General features: G+C 31.8%; 1 protein-coding gene across 1 annotated transcript; it reads left to right on the forward strand.

Moving 5' to 3' along the window:
- The first annotated feature begins 302 nt into the window (after positions 1–302).
- LOC148616011 (uncharacterized) lies at positions 303–15,358 on the forward strand. Its single transcript, XM_088582637.1, has 8 exons — positions 303–963; positions 2,270–2,523; positions 3,852–4,034; positions 6,623–6,744; positions 8,953–9,037; positions 11,627–11,740; positions 14,820–14,935; positions 15,238–15,358. Exons 2-8 carry the CDS (start codon positions 2,277–2,279, stop codon positions 15,262–15,264), a joined length of 894 nt encoding a protein of 297 aa, XP_088438763.1. The 5' UTR covers positions 303–963; positions 2,270–2,276; the 3' UTR covers positions 15,265–15,358.
- The last annotated feature ends 1,772 nt before the right edge of the window (positions 15,359–17,130 follow it).

The raw sequence follows: 17,130 nt of genomic DNA on the forward strand, positions 1-17,130 counted from the left end.
ATGAAGTTGTATGGAGAATTAGGGAACATAGAGGAATAAACTATATGCACATTTAAACAAAGAAAAAATGGAAAAAAAGAGTTAAAATAGAAAGTAACCTCAAATGATTTTGTGTTCCTTGTTTCATCACGTTTCATTCTATTCTATTTCCAGGCACGGTCCTACAAACAGTATAAAGATTAATTGTAAATAATATTGAAACACCTCACAATTTTTTATATGATATGGTTTTGTCATTTTATTCATCTTTCAAACAAAAATAATAATAAAAAAACCAAACCCCCCCCCCCCCCCCAAAAAAAAAAAAAACAAAAAAAAAAAACAAAAAAAAAAAACATAACATAACAACGAAGCTGATTAAAGTAACATATTTAAAAGAGAAATTTATTTAAAAATATGGATAGCCAAGCATTCCAATGAATGGATAAATATGCAAATTAGTAATAATAATAACAATAAGGACAATGATAATTTATAAATTCTTAGAATGTGAGCAATAAAACGTAGTACTTCACAGTCCTCACTCTTGACACGTTTTATATAGTGTGCATTTGGTTTGCAAATACAGTTAAATCGAAACAAGATAGATGTTCTTTATTCCAAATAAAACCCATTGTAATGCAATACAACTAAACATACTGAACAGATTTGGAATGAAAATACCCTTAAAGAGTTAAGTATTATTACACAACTCTGTTCTCATTATTCATGTATATGATCCTTGATATGTACTATATCTGGATGATCAGTCATACTATATTTATTCCATTGCAGGACTTTCCTTAATCACATATATCAAATTTATCAGGAAAAATGTGTACGGAGGAAAAAAAAAAACATTATTTATAGTAACTATATGATTGACTGGTTCCTGGATATATCTGTACACCCTATAATCTATATTATAAAAAGAACCGATGCATTTTACTGAACAGTCCTGCAACACAAACGTCTTTAAGCAAGGTAAGATTAATCAAATTCAAATAAGAATAATCAAAAGACTTGTACTTTTGAATTTTTCCTCGACAAACAATATTTTGACCTTCTATTTTTATTCTTGATATGGTCTTTTTTCACATTTAGTGTATTTTTAAATTTTCATAGTAGACAATACATATCTAGCACTCTCATTAAAATAAAAAATCAAGTAATGTCTTCAAGATTTAGTTTAATGCAAGTTTTCGTCTTGATTTGATTTTGACTTCTGTTGGAGTTTATGGAGTTTAATGAGACAGAAATGTTGGAAAAGCGATTTTTTTACCCATATCTTTTTTGAATTTAATATAACTGAATGAAAAGATTTTGCATGTATATCATGTTCTTTGTGTACTCGCAATGTGTGGCTAAGTGAAGTTGCTATTTAAATTAAAATAATTGGAAGTGTTAAGTACGTTGTCTCTCTCTATAGTTACGTATTGATGTTTATGTTCATAGCCTGTTCACGTGAAAACTTTGTCATATAAGACTTTCAAAATCGATATTTACACTTGATTGCATTTTTTTTTATTTCCGCTAGAACGCTAGAATCTGGGTTCCCTTGATTGCCCCTACAGTTATTTAATATATTATTTTGGTGGTATATCTTTTTTTTATGTGATTGACACTTTAATTCCTTTTCTGTGTTGTATTATCCCCAACTTTACTTCTTCATATTTTGCTTTTGATGCTCCTTTTTTGTTAAGCAGAGGACGCTTACCCTACCGGTGCACCTGGTCCTTGCTCCCAGTTTTTAGTGGAGTCCGAGTTGCTCATTTACTTTTGTTACTTTGTATGTATACTTTTAGTTACTTTATGTTCTTTGTTGTGTATGTCTGTTTTCCATGTCTGGTCTTTGTCCTTGGATTACATTCTTTTGATTACCGCTATAACCTTGGTTCCCTTGATTACTCTTTCTTTTCTGAATTGTATGTCTTGATAAACGCCATGGTTTGTTATCAATGATCATATCTTGAATCCAGTTTTAAATATATTAAATTAAATATAAATAAAATATAATTTTTAAAGCAGTTACGTCTGATTTTCCTTCCTTTATTTAAAATGATGTTCCATATTTTGCTATATCTAATTGCTTCTCAATGTTTAAATAACAAAAATGTATTTGATTACAAATGCCCCTTAAAGGAACATTTCATTGGTATGGCATATATTTTAAACCATACAAGAATATCATATCACTGTTTTTAGGAGCAGACAAAGTGAAATTCTAAATCCAACATAGGCATTTTTTTACATCATTACTGTTCAAGTAATGAACACTACGAAATTTAAGTTTCAGGATGGCTTTTCAAGACCTTAGTGGACGACAATTTATTAATGGCAATCCCGAAAATTCTATAATTGTTCAACAAGGTGATGGCATACCTGCATCGGTTCAAAATGCAATTTTACCTACCAGTTTATTGAACAATATACCAACAGTGCAAGGAGAACAGTCGTTTGTTGTACAAAGTACAGAAGGAGGTGTATTTCCTTTACAAGCACAGGCTTCGTCGGTTAATCCTATCGGACCAGGATCAAGTTTACGTAAGTTAGAACAGTTTGTTATTTCGAATCTATTTATTAATCTCCAAATTAGTCTAGCAAAAGTTTTCTTTAGGTGTACACCAATATATTCATTTTTGTGACTCTTGACTCGTAACGTTTCCACAAGTTCAAACACTATATTATTCTCTTACGTTTAAATGGTTTGAAAACTGCCGGAGCAGTTACTAGGCTGGCTTTTGCAGTTGATCTAAACAGTTTTTTATTCGAATATTGGAACAAGATGAAAAAAAATGGGGACCAGTTATTTCATCTTAATATGTTGCATAAGAGTCGTTAACCCCAATTTACGTTCTATTTATATTTTGAATGAAATATTGAATAAATATGATTGACCATCACATGGTATCGTTAATTAAGCAAAAAAATTATTCGTTAAAAAAGCATATGTTAAACAAAGTATCTGCTCTGCAATAAAAAAAAATGCTTTTTTAAACAATAAAGATATCTGATGTATATAAATGGTTTTGAATGATATAAATTTACATCAGGTAAACAGCGATAGGTGCTAACGGATTTATTGCAAATATTTTATGAATTGCCCGAGTAACTTAGATCATATACGATCTGAAAGCATGTTAATTTTTGTGAAAATGAATGGACAATAATAATAGAATATAATTAAAAATTAACGAGAATATATCATTATATATAAGTCTTTTTTTGTTTACTTTACGTTTTATCAACCATAACATTTGCAAAGGAAAACAAGCACAATTATATGAGACAAGAAGAATGGAATGAGAGAGGGGTAATTCTTAAGATAAGCAAAACTTAAAGCGTTGATACATTTGAAATAAAACAATAGTAAAACTTAGTCAAATTAAATATGCGGAACTATTCAAGAAATCAATTTATCAGGTGATTAGGCTAGTTAAGCTAACTTCATATTTTAAAACTTCATTTCAGAATCCTTTAGTGACCCTAAGATAATTAGATGAAATTCATATAGATAACTGTTTAGAAAACTTTGTAAACTATACAAATGTACATGGAACTACAATCAGCTGCAATTTTGACAATGTCAATGTTAAAATGGACATTTCGCAAAGATATTGCAGGGTGTAAATGTAAAACAATACCATGATATTGAACTATTATTTCAATTAAACAATGACTAATTGTTATTTTATTATTTATTCAGCTAAATTTATCTGACTTTCAATTCACGATCGATGCTTATTAGTTTTAGCTATTCACCGATGATTATATATGTTCAGGTACACATACCTACACAGTGCGATACTGATTATGGATAGCCTAGCCAAAAAAAAAATAATGCTTTTTTTTCAAAATTGGTTAAACTTTAGCTTCGGTAATTGGTCTGGCAGTATTATTAGCATCAGTTGGTATGATGTTCAACACCATGTCTAGTGTTATGTCTAGTGATACGCCTGATGGTATGACTCCTGCAAGTGGAATGATGGGTATGCTTGGGATGATGTGTCCAGTTTGTCCTTCTCCAACATCTTGCCCAGTTACGACTCAAGCACGTATGTATTTTTTTAATATTGGAATTCATCATTATAATTTTTGTAAGTATGGAAAAATGTCACACACACACACACACACACACACACACACACACACACACACACACACACACACACACACACACACACACACACTTTACAGATTTACATTAAGAGACTAATGATGTTAGTTCAACTCAGTACTACACGTTTGTTTATATGACCTCCTATTCCTGATTTCATAGCTTGGTAGCTGAGACCAGATTGTAAAAAATACCATAAAGCTATACCTTCTATCGATTTCTTAACATTTCTACTTTAAAGAGTGGTTGTCAAATTGACAGGACAAAATGTACGTACCACATAAGCTAATTTGTTTTTTAACATTTGAAATTAAGTTAATTTAGTTTACTAAAGTTTTATGAGTTTTGATAGAGAGGAGTACTGGATACGCAGACTAGGTACTGCAATACCTTACGGATGCAATGACAACATATAAAGTATAGGAAACCTTTCAAGCCAATATAAAAATAGCATAAATATGATGAATTAATTTGACAAAAATCCAAGACGGGAAAGGAGTCATGGCCATCGCCAATATACGTCACCTAAGTTACATGATGTCTCTATAGATGGTCTCCTTTCTTTCATACAAAAACCTGTTGGACTTCTTCACATTAGAACCAACCTCTATTCTGTACCTCTTACTCTACTACACTCCCTTTACAAAACAAGTCTTGACACTCCTGTTTCTGACCCTACCTCATCATTATACAGACTTGTTGCCATCATTTTGGCTATTGGTTTCCACAGACTTTTTAAAACCAGCTTGTGTGAAATTTCAAGATAAAAAAAAACCGATCATTTCTTCCTAAACCGTTTGTCAACAAAGGTATAGATGCAATTAATTTGGCTAACATTCTCCATCACAAAAAACGTTATCAACAAAATTCCTCCGTATTTCAAAGACAAATCCATACCAATTATTTCACATTCCTATACTTCACCCACCGCATCCACAATTTTCAATTATAAAAGGCTATTGCAAAATCTCGAGATTGACGACTTCAAGGCTAAATCACATAACTGTTCTTGCAAAAACTCTCCATTGAAATACGGTCCTTCCGGTCACGTCGGGAGATTTGTCTATGATCGAAAACAAATTTCTGCGTAATATCCTTTCTAAAGGTCCCAAGTACCGCGAACCACGCTCCATAAATTGGAATTTAACTTTAAAGTTCTGATGGATGCCGTGGAGGACTACACAAGAAAATGGATAAAACGGGAACAAGAAGACATTTATTCTCTGTAACAGTGGTTAAAGTCGTGGGGTTTTTAATTTTGAAATTAATGTTCCTTATGGTAATTTTAACGATCTTTGGATTAGGATTTACTGAAAATAGACCATCGGGGTCTATTGCAGAATTTTGCAAATAATTAAAAAAGCAATTGAGTTTAGCTCATATCTGGCAGAGTAAAACTATTCAACATTATGAAGTGGACCTATGCCGAAATTTCCAAAAGATCCGTTGACGAATGAAAGAGTTGTGAGTCCTTAAACGAATTTTTTCCCCGAAGTTTTCAGAAATTTAAGCAATCTGTTGAGCAATTTTATGAAAAAACATGGCCGTCGTTACAATAGGGGTCAAATTGCAGAATTTGCAAATAAATTATAAACTGTTGAGTTTAGTTATAATCTGGCAAGGAGCAGAATTGTTCAGCATTATGAGTTGGACCTATGCCAAAATTTCTAGAAAGATCCATTAACGAATGAGTAATGAGTCCTGAAAAAGATTTTCTCCGAATTTCACATTTGCAGAAAATCTTCTCTGAAACCACATGATGGATTCAAACAAAACTTTGCATGAGTGTTCCGATGAATATCTCCAACAATATTTGTGGTGGATTTTTGATCTTCCGCAAACATAGCCACAGTTACTTAAATAGTACATAGGGGTCTATTGTAGAATTGTGCAAATAATTAAAACAATTTGGGTTTCTGTAAAATCTAGCAGGCAGTACAGTTGTTCAACATGACGAGTTGGACCTGAACCGAATTTTTTAGAAATATCTATAGACATATGAATATATTATGGGTCAGTAAATCGATTTTTTATGATGATCTGTTGGTCGATGTTGGAGTAATTGCCCTTGAAGAGTACATAAATGACTATGAGAGATTTTTTTTATAATATGAAAACCAGATGGGTAACTAGATGTTCTCCATTGATCAAATGATTCTTGTGACAATAGTACAGTAATGTAAAGAGCCCAGCTTTAGAAAGCTTAATAGATTCTTTTTGACCAGGATGAGGGATTTAGGCTCTCTAGAACCTCTTTTTGACCAGGATGAGGGATTTAGGCTCTCTCTAGAACCTCTAGTTATTCGTCACGTTATAATATATGCTATTTATTATTTGAATTAAGTTATTTAAACTTTTTCAATACAGCAACCTTTATTTGTTTTTAAATTCAATTTTACCGTTTACTTGTAGTAAACTTGTTTTTCTTAAAGAATGATATAGTATAGTCGCCACTATACTTACACTTACATGACAATAAAATACGTTTTTTTACAATATTCATAAAACTATATTTCTTTTAAACAGCTGTGTGTGTTCCAAAACCAGATTGTCCTGACGGCTTCATGAAAGTCTCAGCAAATGGAAAGGAATATCAAAAGAAATGCTTTCTTTTCTCAAGGAAAAAGTTGATGTTTATGGAAAGTATAGTAAGTTATCACAATGTATGTTTCTACATTTTCCTTATTTACTACTGTATATGTACATTGCAGTGGCTGATATAAGGAAAAAGTCCATTCAATATTTGTTAACTTATGTACAATTTGAACAAGAATTAGCATATTCTTGATCAGAAGTCCCATTTTTGATCCACTGCTGTATGTTGCATATGGCCAGAACATTCTTAATAGTCTTATATTATTTTGGATTAGTAAATTGTGAAATTGTAGCTACTGTACTTTGTTAAATGTAAATACGTTTTGATTCACAATTGGTTAATTCTTTTCTATAGTTATCACGCTAGCAGTCCGTTTGTCTTATCCAAGTACTAATCCACAATTTCTCTGAAACTAAATTTGATGAAACCTTCTAATGCTTTATATTGCATCTTGTCAATATATGCATCTCTGATTTTGCTTTCTATTTGAATTACTTTTGGGATTTTCTGCTGCATAACATTGACATTTTCATTGGCGGACCAAGGCGAACAATCCTCTTACCCGTAAACCTTCTTAAATAGCAGAATGAGATTTATTTGTCAGGAATTCTTTATCACATGATCCCATTTTGCGGGGTTTCACCTAGTGAGTTTTATTCAGTTTCACAAGTGTCAGTTCATTGTTGTCTCTGTCATGAAAATGTTCTTATTTGAAAATGTTTATCTTACGCTATAATCTGATAATGTGTTTGCAGCTCATTTAAGGAAAGAAATTCACTTTTATGCGATGTATCATCATCATTTCATTTACAAAGTAAGGCTAGAACTGAAACTTTTTCTCTGCAGTATATATATGTATATTTGGTGTGACTGTAAAGTCAGTTAGACATGCTTTCCTTCCCGGAGCACCCGATGTCACTCCCGTTTTTTTGGTGGTAATTCATATATGTAGTGCTTTAGTTTTTTATGTGACTGTCTTGTTTCCCTTATCTTAAGTTTTTATGTGTCATCTTTCTTGTTTCGTTCAATACATTGTGTATATAGAGCATCTCTCCTCCATGTGTTCACGTTAAGGCCATGCTTTGGGATTTGAGATACATAAATGATTCCACTGCTGACGCTTCGTTATTATCTTGCCGATATTTAGATTACGGCAGCTGAATAAATTACTTAAGATTTACTGTTTAATGTATTATATTTTTTTAACATAAAGCTGTACTTTCACATAAAAGAAATGCCAAAAAGGCATCTATTCATTTACTTTTGTTGCTTTGTACGTATCATTTTGTTTTTTATGTTCTTTGTTGTGTGAGTCTGTTTTTCAAGCTTGTCTTTGTCCCTGGATTACATTCTTTGGATTTCCGCTAGAACCTTGGTTTCCATGGTTACTCTTTCAAACGATATGACATGAATCGTGCTGAATGAACATTTACAGATAACCACTTAGCCATTATTTATACGTAGTCTATTCTTTGTTTACTGCTATCATATGGTGTGAAATGTTTGAAATGGAGTCGTCAATCTTTTAGTCATTTATAAGTGTCTGAACACTTTTATAACATTTGTTTATACTTTACAAAAATAAATTCACTCAGTTTAGACAGTCATATGGATCAGTTGTTCGCCTGCACTGCGTGTTCCTACATTTAAAAGTGATCTTGCTAGTAAGCACAAACAATAAATATGAAAGTATCATTGTTCGTTGGGTACCAATTATCGTGGTTTTCGTGGGTTTGGGAAACCACCAAATTTGGTTCCCAACGAAAACAAAACTTTCCATTCATTTGTATAATGGATTTGTCAAATCCACAAATGTGACAATCCATGAACTGGCCATTTCTCTCTAAACCACGAAAATTGATAACCACGAATAAAAGTGCTTCACAGTATTCAAAGAAAAATTAGCATGTTCCTCACAGCGCACAAGTAAAGAAATGGCAATGACTTTTTTCATATTGATATAATTTTATGGTAGGGAGTCATCTCCCATTTGAAACCTACCTGCATATGTTTATTTTTTGACAACATTACTTATACTCTTTGAGTGACTCTTGACGAGTTAGACTATTGAACGAACATCTGGGACGTTCCTCATCATTATACATGTATGAATGTTATATTTGTAATCAATAACAATGTAAGAGAAGATTACCATAATAATTTCATTCGATTCTTAATATATGTATATGACTGCGTTTTATTAAAGCATTTATCTTAAGGGATTGTAAGTATTTTCAGTTTTTAATCAATTTGTTCATAGACTTTTTGTGTAATGCGAGGTGGAATGCTGGCGACTATAGACAATGTGGAGGAAGCAGTAGTGATAAAGAATTATCTCAAGAACAGTAAGTAAATTATTCCTTTTAATATTTGATTACAATAGAACATACATGTGTATGATGTATTGGCAGTTTTTCCTTGATTTAAACCTTACTTAACTGCGTAAGCATTGATAGTTAACTTGATAAATGACTAGGCACATAGGTAAGTATTCTTCTCGTGAAATTCATGTGAATCGACCTTTATATGACATTCACGTAAATTTAACGTTAGTGGGTACTCTTTACAGTGTAACAATATATATATATAACGTCTCAGAATGTGACGACTCTATTCGCTACACTGTCCCATCGTATCAAATTGATACAGGGAAGATAACGTAAACTTATAGAAGAGTCTGAAAAATTCCCAACGATGTTAGAACTGCCAAATTTGCGAAGCAAATGTTTGGTCGTTCCCCCCGCGGGACTTGAACTCGCTGTAACATCTATGGCAAAACCACCTGCACTAAATCCTGCGCCCTAGACCACTCTGCCAGCTAGGCTATATAAAAATATAGCTTTCGCTGGCCTGGTCATTTCTCCTCGTAGGATTAATCTAGGGCTGTAACTTAGTACACGATGTATGGTAGTACGGGACAGTTCATCTAAGTGTATTAAGTTGGATAGAGGATCAAAGTAATGATGCATGTCACAACAAATCAATATTATACAACGTCTCAGAATGTGACGACTCTATTCGCTACACTGTCCCATCGTATCAAATTGATACAGGGAAGATAACGTAAACTTATAGAAGGGTCTGAAAAATTCCCAACGACGTTAGAACTGTCAAATTTGCGAAGCAAATTTTTAGTCGTTCCCTCCGCGGAACTCGAACTCGTACCGCTGTAACATCTATGGCAACACCGTCTGCACTAAGTCCAGCGCCCTAGATCACTCGGCCAGCTAGGCTATATAAAAATATAGCTTTCGCTGGCCTGGTCATTTCTCCTCGTAGGATTAATCTAGGACAGTAACTTAGTACACGATGTATGGTAGTACGGGACAGTTCATCTAGGTGTTATTATGTAGGATAGGGGAATAAATTAAATAAGGGTCTGAAAAATTCCCAACGATGTTAGAACTGTTAAATTTGCAATTTTGTTTTTCGTTCCCTCCGCGGGACTCGAACTCGTACCGCTGTGACATAGATATATTGTCATATACATAAAATACATATATATATATATATTGTCATTCATTACAGCCTACTATGAAATTGTTTTAACATTATAGAGAGACATATGCAATTACAGTTGAAATTGTAACATTTTTTTTATTATTCTGATTAAGAAAGTATTAGGAACAAATACAAATTCTTCCGAAATTGTTGTATGAAAACAGTACTTACATGTTCCTCATTCTTTGATATCATCACGTTTATATTTAGACTAGCACCTTGTCTACTTGGTAAATAATGATTTTCTTTATTCTCGTTTGAAAAAGCTCAATTTAGTGTGATGATTGGCTTTCATAACTTGTTATCCTCCCGATATGAAGGTTTGGACCTTTGATTTTCAACATTGACAGCCTTCTCAAAAAACCCTTTTGAAAACCATACATAAGATAACAATTGATAATAATATTTATGATATTTAAAGAGTTTTTTTTCTAAAATAAGACATGTATACAGCCTTTTTTTCATGATATGTGTGTATAAGACTGAGAATAAGGTAGAAATATCCCCAACCTTGAGATTGCCTAATATGAGAGTGGTTGTAGACTAAATTTAATGTGAGTTGGATTTTCCTATGCATAGAGTTTGTAAAACAAGACAAAACCTAACACAACCTAAAAAAAGAACTCTTTAAGGGTGCACTACTCAATTAAGTACAGGCGCACTGTTCCGTTCACAAAACTGTCCTGGTCTTATTGTGTGAGATTAAAAACGAAATATTTTGTGGTGTTTAAATGTAGGAAAGCATATAACAGAGTCAGATGTACTATTTGAAATTATCAAAAATTGTAGTTCAAATACTTAAGTTCCTAAAATTTCCGCCACCTGGTTTAATTAATACCGAATTAAAATCACGACAAAATTAATCAAATAGGACAATACTTTTAGCCATTTTACAATAGATATGTACTTATATTCAGCTTCTTTTCTCAATATGCAACACCTTTTGATAAACCATACTTATATTTACAAATTTGAACTTCCACATTTCAAGAGTTAAAAAAAATATTTCGGAAAAATTATCATTGTTTGATGACTTAAACAAACAACATTAAAAAAAGCAAGAGAGGAGATTTTTAGAATTAATTTAACTGAACAGAATGACGTTAATGTAGTTACATTATAAATTGAAATTTTTATTGTTAAGTCTTCAATATTTGAATTGATTTTTTATTTAAATACAATTTTGAAGTAATTAAAACATTTTAAACTGATTTTTTCCTTTCATTTTCCATATAACATATAACAGTTCACCTATGCAAGTACTCGTCAGTAAGAGACAATGCCAGAGGAAAGTGGATGATTATTACCTTAAACATGAAATATAAAGCAGATTCATAGGTTATTGAAACGAATAAAAAAAACAATGATTTGTAGTAACTGTTCTTTTGTTTAAATCTTTACAAAATGTCTTCACCTCTTGAACTTTGTTTAAGATTATCCGGGAGAAAAACACACAGTTGCATACACAGATTTGCCGAGCAAGAAAGGAATGATAAAATCTCTAACCGGAAGTAATACAGACATACCTGGTTTTACCAACATCAATGGTAATATATTGATTTTGATTTTACCACACAAGACGTTCTGTCGTAATGACATACATTTTAAATTAAAACTTTTGACTGGTGCCTTTGTAATTTAGATTAGTTTAGGCTTAGAATAATCCGTTAAAAAATAAAACGGACTATGAATTACGGAATTGGAACAATCTAGCAGCTATTTTAATACCTTGAAGTGGTTATACCTTAACGCTTGTTATGTGAAGTGAAACGACTACATATTATACAATAAAAACAATGATTAAAATTCTGAATATAAACTTTCAATACATGATTTGTTCATATTTTTTGTCCAACATTTTGCAGTTTTTTTTATCACCTCTGTTATTTAAGATAATAAAAATATCTTTATAGTAAAAATTCTAGCATAACGGTATTTTCAGAATATCGTTGATTTTTTTCTGGATAAATGTACCGAATGTACACTAAATATATTTTCATTGAATTGTTTTCTCTGTCAAATTAGTTTTTTTTGAGTTATAGAGCAAATCAATCTCATCTCTCTCTCCGACTTACACTTAAATGTGTTTAAAAGAATGAATTACAGGAGCCATAACTCATACAGCGATTAATTAAGAAAAAAAAATCATAATTTTTCTTTTAAGAACTCATTCATACATTATTTTAAAATTAACTTCAACTTCTATCTGTATAGATTTCACGAAACCACACATATGTATTTCTTTTCGAAGAACTGGGTCAGCCTTCACTTTTGACCTTGTTTATTTATAACTTCATATTGTGATCAATGGGGATTTCAAATGGTATTTTGGATGTCTTTACGGCTAAATGTTTTCATCCACCAAAAAAAAAAAACAAAACAAAATGTAAAAACTAAAAGAAAAAACAACAAAAATAGAAAAAAACAAACAAACACCCCAAAAAACAACAAAAATACAAACAAACACCCCAAAAAAACAAACACCCCAAAACAAAAAACAAAACAAAACAAAATGTAAAAACTAGAACAAAAACAACAAAATAACAAAAAAACAAACAAACACCCCAAAAAACAAACAAACAAAATAAACGGAAAAAACACAAACAGAAAAACAAAACAAAACAGAACAAAACAAAAGAAAATGTAAAAACTAAAACAAAAACAAGAAAAATACAAAACAAACAAACAAACGCTAAAAAAACAAACAAATAAAAGAAAAACAAAAACAAAACACAAGAAAATGTAAAAACTAAAACAAAAAACAACAAAAATACAAAACAAACACCCAAAATACAAACAAACAAAACAAACAAAAACAAACAACAAAACAAAACAAAACAAAAACAAAACAGAATAAAACAAAACTAAAAACGAAATCATCTTGATTTATAATATTTATCATATCGAAGAACGAGGTGCCATGTATTACACTTGCGTTTGGAATTGTTTCAATGAGGGTGTAGACAAGGTGTCTTTTTCATGAAGAAATAATATGTGAAGTTTACAGCATCGAACAAATAAAGGATTATTTGTTTTTGATAAATTAATTAATATCTTCATCAACTTCATTTCTTCTTACCATCTAGCCATCAAATATGCTTCTTTGTCAAAAAAAGGCTATCCAAGCAAAGTTTTGGATCGAGCATCAGCATCAATTTCCCATGTTAATATCAGAGTCTATGAAGATATTTCTCTGAAAATGCTTACCCAAAGTATGGTTACTTTATTTTATGTCATTATACGATTTTACATAGTTATACTTCTATTTAATATTTGAAAGCTTAATCAAGGGAACCAAGGTTGTAACAGTAATCAAAAGAATGGAATCCAGGGACAAAGACCAGCCACGGAAAACAGACACACTTAACAAGAACATAGAGGAACTAAAATCATACATACAAAGTAACAAAAGGAAATAAGAACGCGGACTCCACTAAAAACTGGGAGCATGGATCAGGTGCACCGGTAGGGTAAGCGTCCTCTGCTTTTCTAGAAACACCCGCCGAGTTGCCGAGTTCGTTCGGGGTAGACGAAAGAGGATAGGAATACTATGACACGTTGAACAAATCAGTTTTCATGGCGCAGATGGATGCACCGTAAAGTCCAGATAGCCTTTTTTGACAATTAAGCATATTTGATGGCTAGATGGTAAGAAGAAATAAAGTTGATGAAAAATATTAAATAATTTATCAAAAATAAATCATCCTTTATTTGTTCGCTGTTGTAAAGAGATGGTGAAAGGATTTTATTATTTTTCGAAACTTTCAAAATACGTTTTGTTTTGGTCTAATAGTACTTTCTTGGCAATTAAATACTTTCCTTTTAAAACACTGACAAATATTATACTGATAGTTTTCAAAAGTGACACGAAATTTCTTTCGAAATCAAGATGCCACTTCATATTTGTTTTGCTCAATGTCGAAAGTTGAAAAATTGACACCAACATCTTTTTAAGCGTTGCAAGACATCATTTTAGTACGTGGGCTGAGATAACCCCCGTGCACCCCCACTTATCAACTAAAATATGATTTTCAGGTACCCTTATACCTCTCATTTACGAATCTTTTTGTCGTCAAAATATAAACTGAAGCATTTTTGTGTTTTTTGACTATTTGTTATACCTCGTTGAGGCAAAAATCTATTTTAAGTGTTTTTTTTTATTCTACGAACTTCTCCTTTCTACAGAACGAAGTAAACTGACATATGTATGTATCATCATGTAGCCCAATGTAGGGGTACATTTTCCTTCATTTTACCGCAAAACCCTAAGTGTTACCGCAACTTTCTTGGTACTATTGTAAAACTGAGACATTGGGCTATACGTCGATATCTACGTTTCGTTTGTTTACACATGTTATCCCAGGAAGGCTATGACGCTTAAACATTTGAGTTACCAAAATTTTAGCTTTTTGACCCAGTAGGGTACAAATATAGGCTTATACCGAAAAAGAATCCCATATATTTTTTGGCGACAAATTGATTCGGTAATGAGAGGTATTAAGGTACCTAAAATTACCATGAAGTTGAAGTGGGGTGGGGGTGCACTGTGGACCCTCCCAGCCCATGGACAATTTACTGTTAATATGAAGTGATCGAAATAACACGTGTATATTGTATATTGAAAAGATAAGAGGTCTAAACACTTTGATTGTGGTGATATAAGCGTGGAGAAGAATGGCAAAGCGAATGTACATACTAACTACTGTATGGCGACACGATTTACTATTTGCCAAGCAGATCTTGTAAGTGTACATTTACGTTATTTAACATTTATATATTATATTTGGATAAAAAGTAACACATTCATATTTTTGCAATGTTCATGAAGTGAATATTATTTATTGTCTTAATAATAAAATACACATGTGGTCTATTATCCTGTAACTAGAACAAGTAGATTACAGATAATACGTGTTGACAATCACTCATTGTTTGATAAGAAATATGGCTCTTTAAAGTGCAATTAATATTGTTTCTGCATGCTCTACGACATGTAAGTATAGCTAATAATACTTGGTTTAAATATCATTTTATCTTTTTGCAGTCGAAAATGAAGTGCAGATGCCCTTGAATCCAAAATATTACACAACCGCCAGGACAAAGTAGTGCTACGTACAGAGATGGTTATTTGGAAGTGCTATTACTCAATAAATCGTAAAAACGTCTCACATATTATTTTTTTCAATGGAAAATGATCTCAATCCTCGAAACACAAGGCAAATGAATCATATTTGAATATAAAAAGACATAAATTAAATTTTTTGTTATAATGCATGTCTTTATCGAGAAATTGTGAGTTATTCGTCGCACAATATGCATATTGAAAATCGGTTTTTCATTGTTATTATTTGTGGACAGTAAGAAACACACACACACACACACACACACACACACACACACACACACACACACACACACACACACAAAACCACCAACAATTTCACATCGATATTTTCCTAACATTCATTGATGCTGTCTATTTGCAGCAAAGATTTTGATATCGTTAATAATTGAAATAATTTTATTTGCCATTCTAGTCAAATAAAGATGAATTATGAAAAAAAATCAAATGTAATCCTTCCGCTGATGCTGGTCGGATGTTTGATACTTTTTCGAGCATTAATTAAAACACTTTCCAATGGTCGCAAGACTATATTTGAATTTGCACGAAAATCACATGAAGTTGATGTCACAATCATGCGGTTTGCTACCGAAATGTTATTTCATTTGAAATTATGACGTAAGCAATACTCATAACTTTCCAAGATTCCATAAATGTTTGATCACCGGACGATATTTCGGATTTAAATTTTACAATCTTTTGTGGTTGTTTGTGTAGAATTTCATTTAAAATAAAGTTAACATTAATTGGTTATTGCTATATGCTAAAAAAAAGACGTATTCGTTGCAACTTAATGTGTAAATTGAAGCAAGGTGTTATATTCCCTATTGTTCTACTAATTCCCGACGAATTCTGGCGAAACAATTGGTTTCTCAAAATCTCGAAGTGCAAATGGATACACTATAAATATCAACGAGTTTATGATAACGATCATAAAGCGTTTGTTGTAATGTGTTTAGACTTGAAGCATCCTTGTTCCAGAAGCCAAACTACAAGATCTCTAGTGCGGTAAAAAGACTCCGCGTAGTTTCGACATTCTTTGGCATAACATATGAGTTGTGACATGAAAACTCAATTTGCAGGTGCTGAAGAAAATCACTTTGTTTTTTTTTCTTTTCAATCTCATTTAGACACAAACGAAATAAAAACTTTCAAGGCACATGGAAAAGCGGCGGCTTAAAAAACACTATGTTCTTTCTGGGCGTCTGTCATAACCAATGTTGTATATAAGTGAATGTGTACTTGAAGAAAGACAACTCGAAGTGTTTCATAAATTGAACAATGCGTGTGATAAATTGTAGTTAAATTAAAACTTATATACTGTACTATACTTATATCAAGTAAAGATTTTTCTTAAATACGGTAAAGATTAACTCGTATTTTATTATGTTAACTCTCATATTAAAATCTTAGTATATTTACAGAAATTAAAACAAACGTCGGAAAAAATATAATGAAAGATTAGAACAAAAATGGAACAAAATATTAGTCACACTGTTATGGATTAGTGCTGAAAAAAAGGAAATCTATTAACAACATGAACTGCAGGAAAAAAATAGCAAAAGAGGAATATATTACATATAACACAGCACAACAGAAAGTCAATATAGAAAGAAATAGCATTCGAGGCACATTTTAGTACTGATGAACTCGGGTGGTCTGCTTTTATCATACAAACGCAATTTACTTCGTTGAATGTCAAACCTCGTTAACGAGGAAATAAAACCAAGAAAGATTGTAATATTAATACTATCGGAGCGATTAACCAGGTCATATTGAAAACATTATCATGATCGTCTCTCAACCTGTTTTGTA

The sequence above is a fragment of the Perna viridis genome, chromosome 5 (genome assembly GCF_037379345.1).
Source record: "Perna viridis isolate PV_CMFRI_1.1 ecotype Kerala chromosome 5, ASM3737934v1, whole genome shotgun sequence".
Taxonomy (NCBI): Eukaryota; Metazoa; Mollusca; class Bivalvia; order Mytilida; family Mytilidae; genus Perna; species Perna viridis.

Excerpts from the sequence above, each read along its gene's own strand:
- LOC148616011 (XM_088582637.1), top strand. The coding sequence starts at position 2,277 with ATGGCTTTTCAAGACCTTAGTGGACGACAATTTATTAATGGCAATCCC. Across the intron at positions 2,524-3,851 it reads CGGACCAGGATCAAGTTTAC|CTTCGGTAATTGGTCTGGCA; the intron begins GTAAGTTAGAAC and ends GTTAAACTTTAG. Across the intron at positions 14,936-15,237 it reads CTATTTGCCAAGCAGATCTT|TCGAAAATGAAGTGCAGATG; the intron begins GTAAGTGTACAT and ends ATCTTTTTGCAG.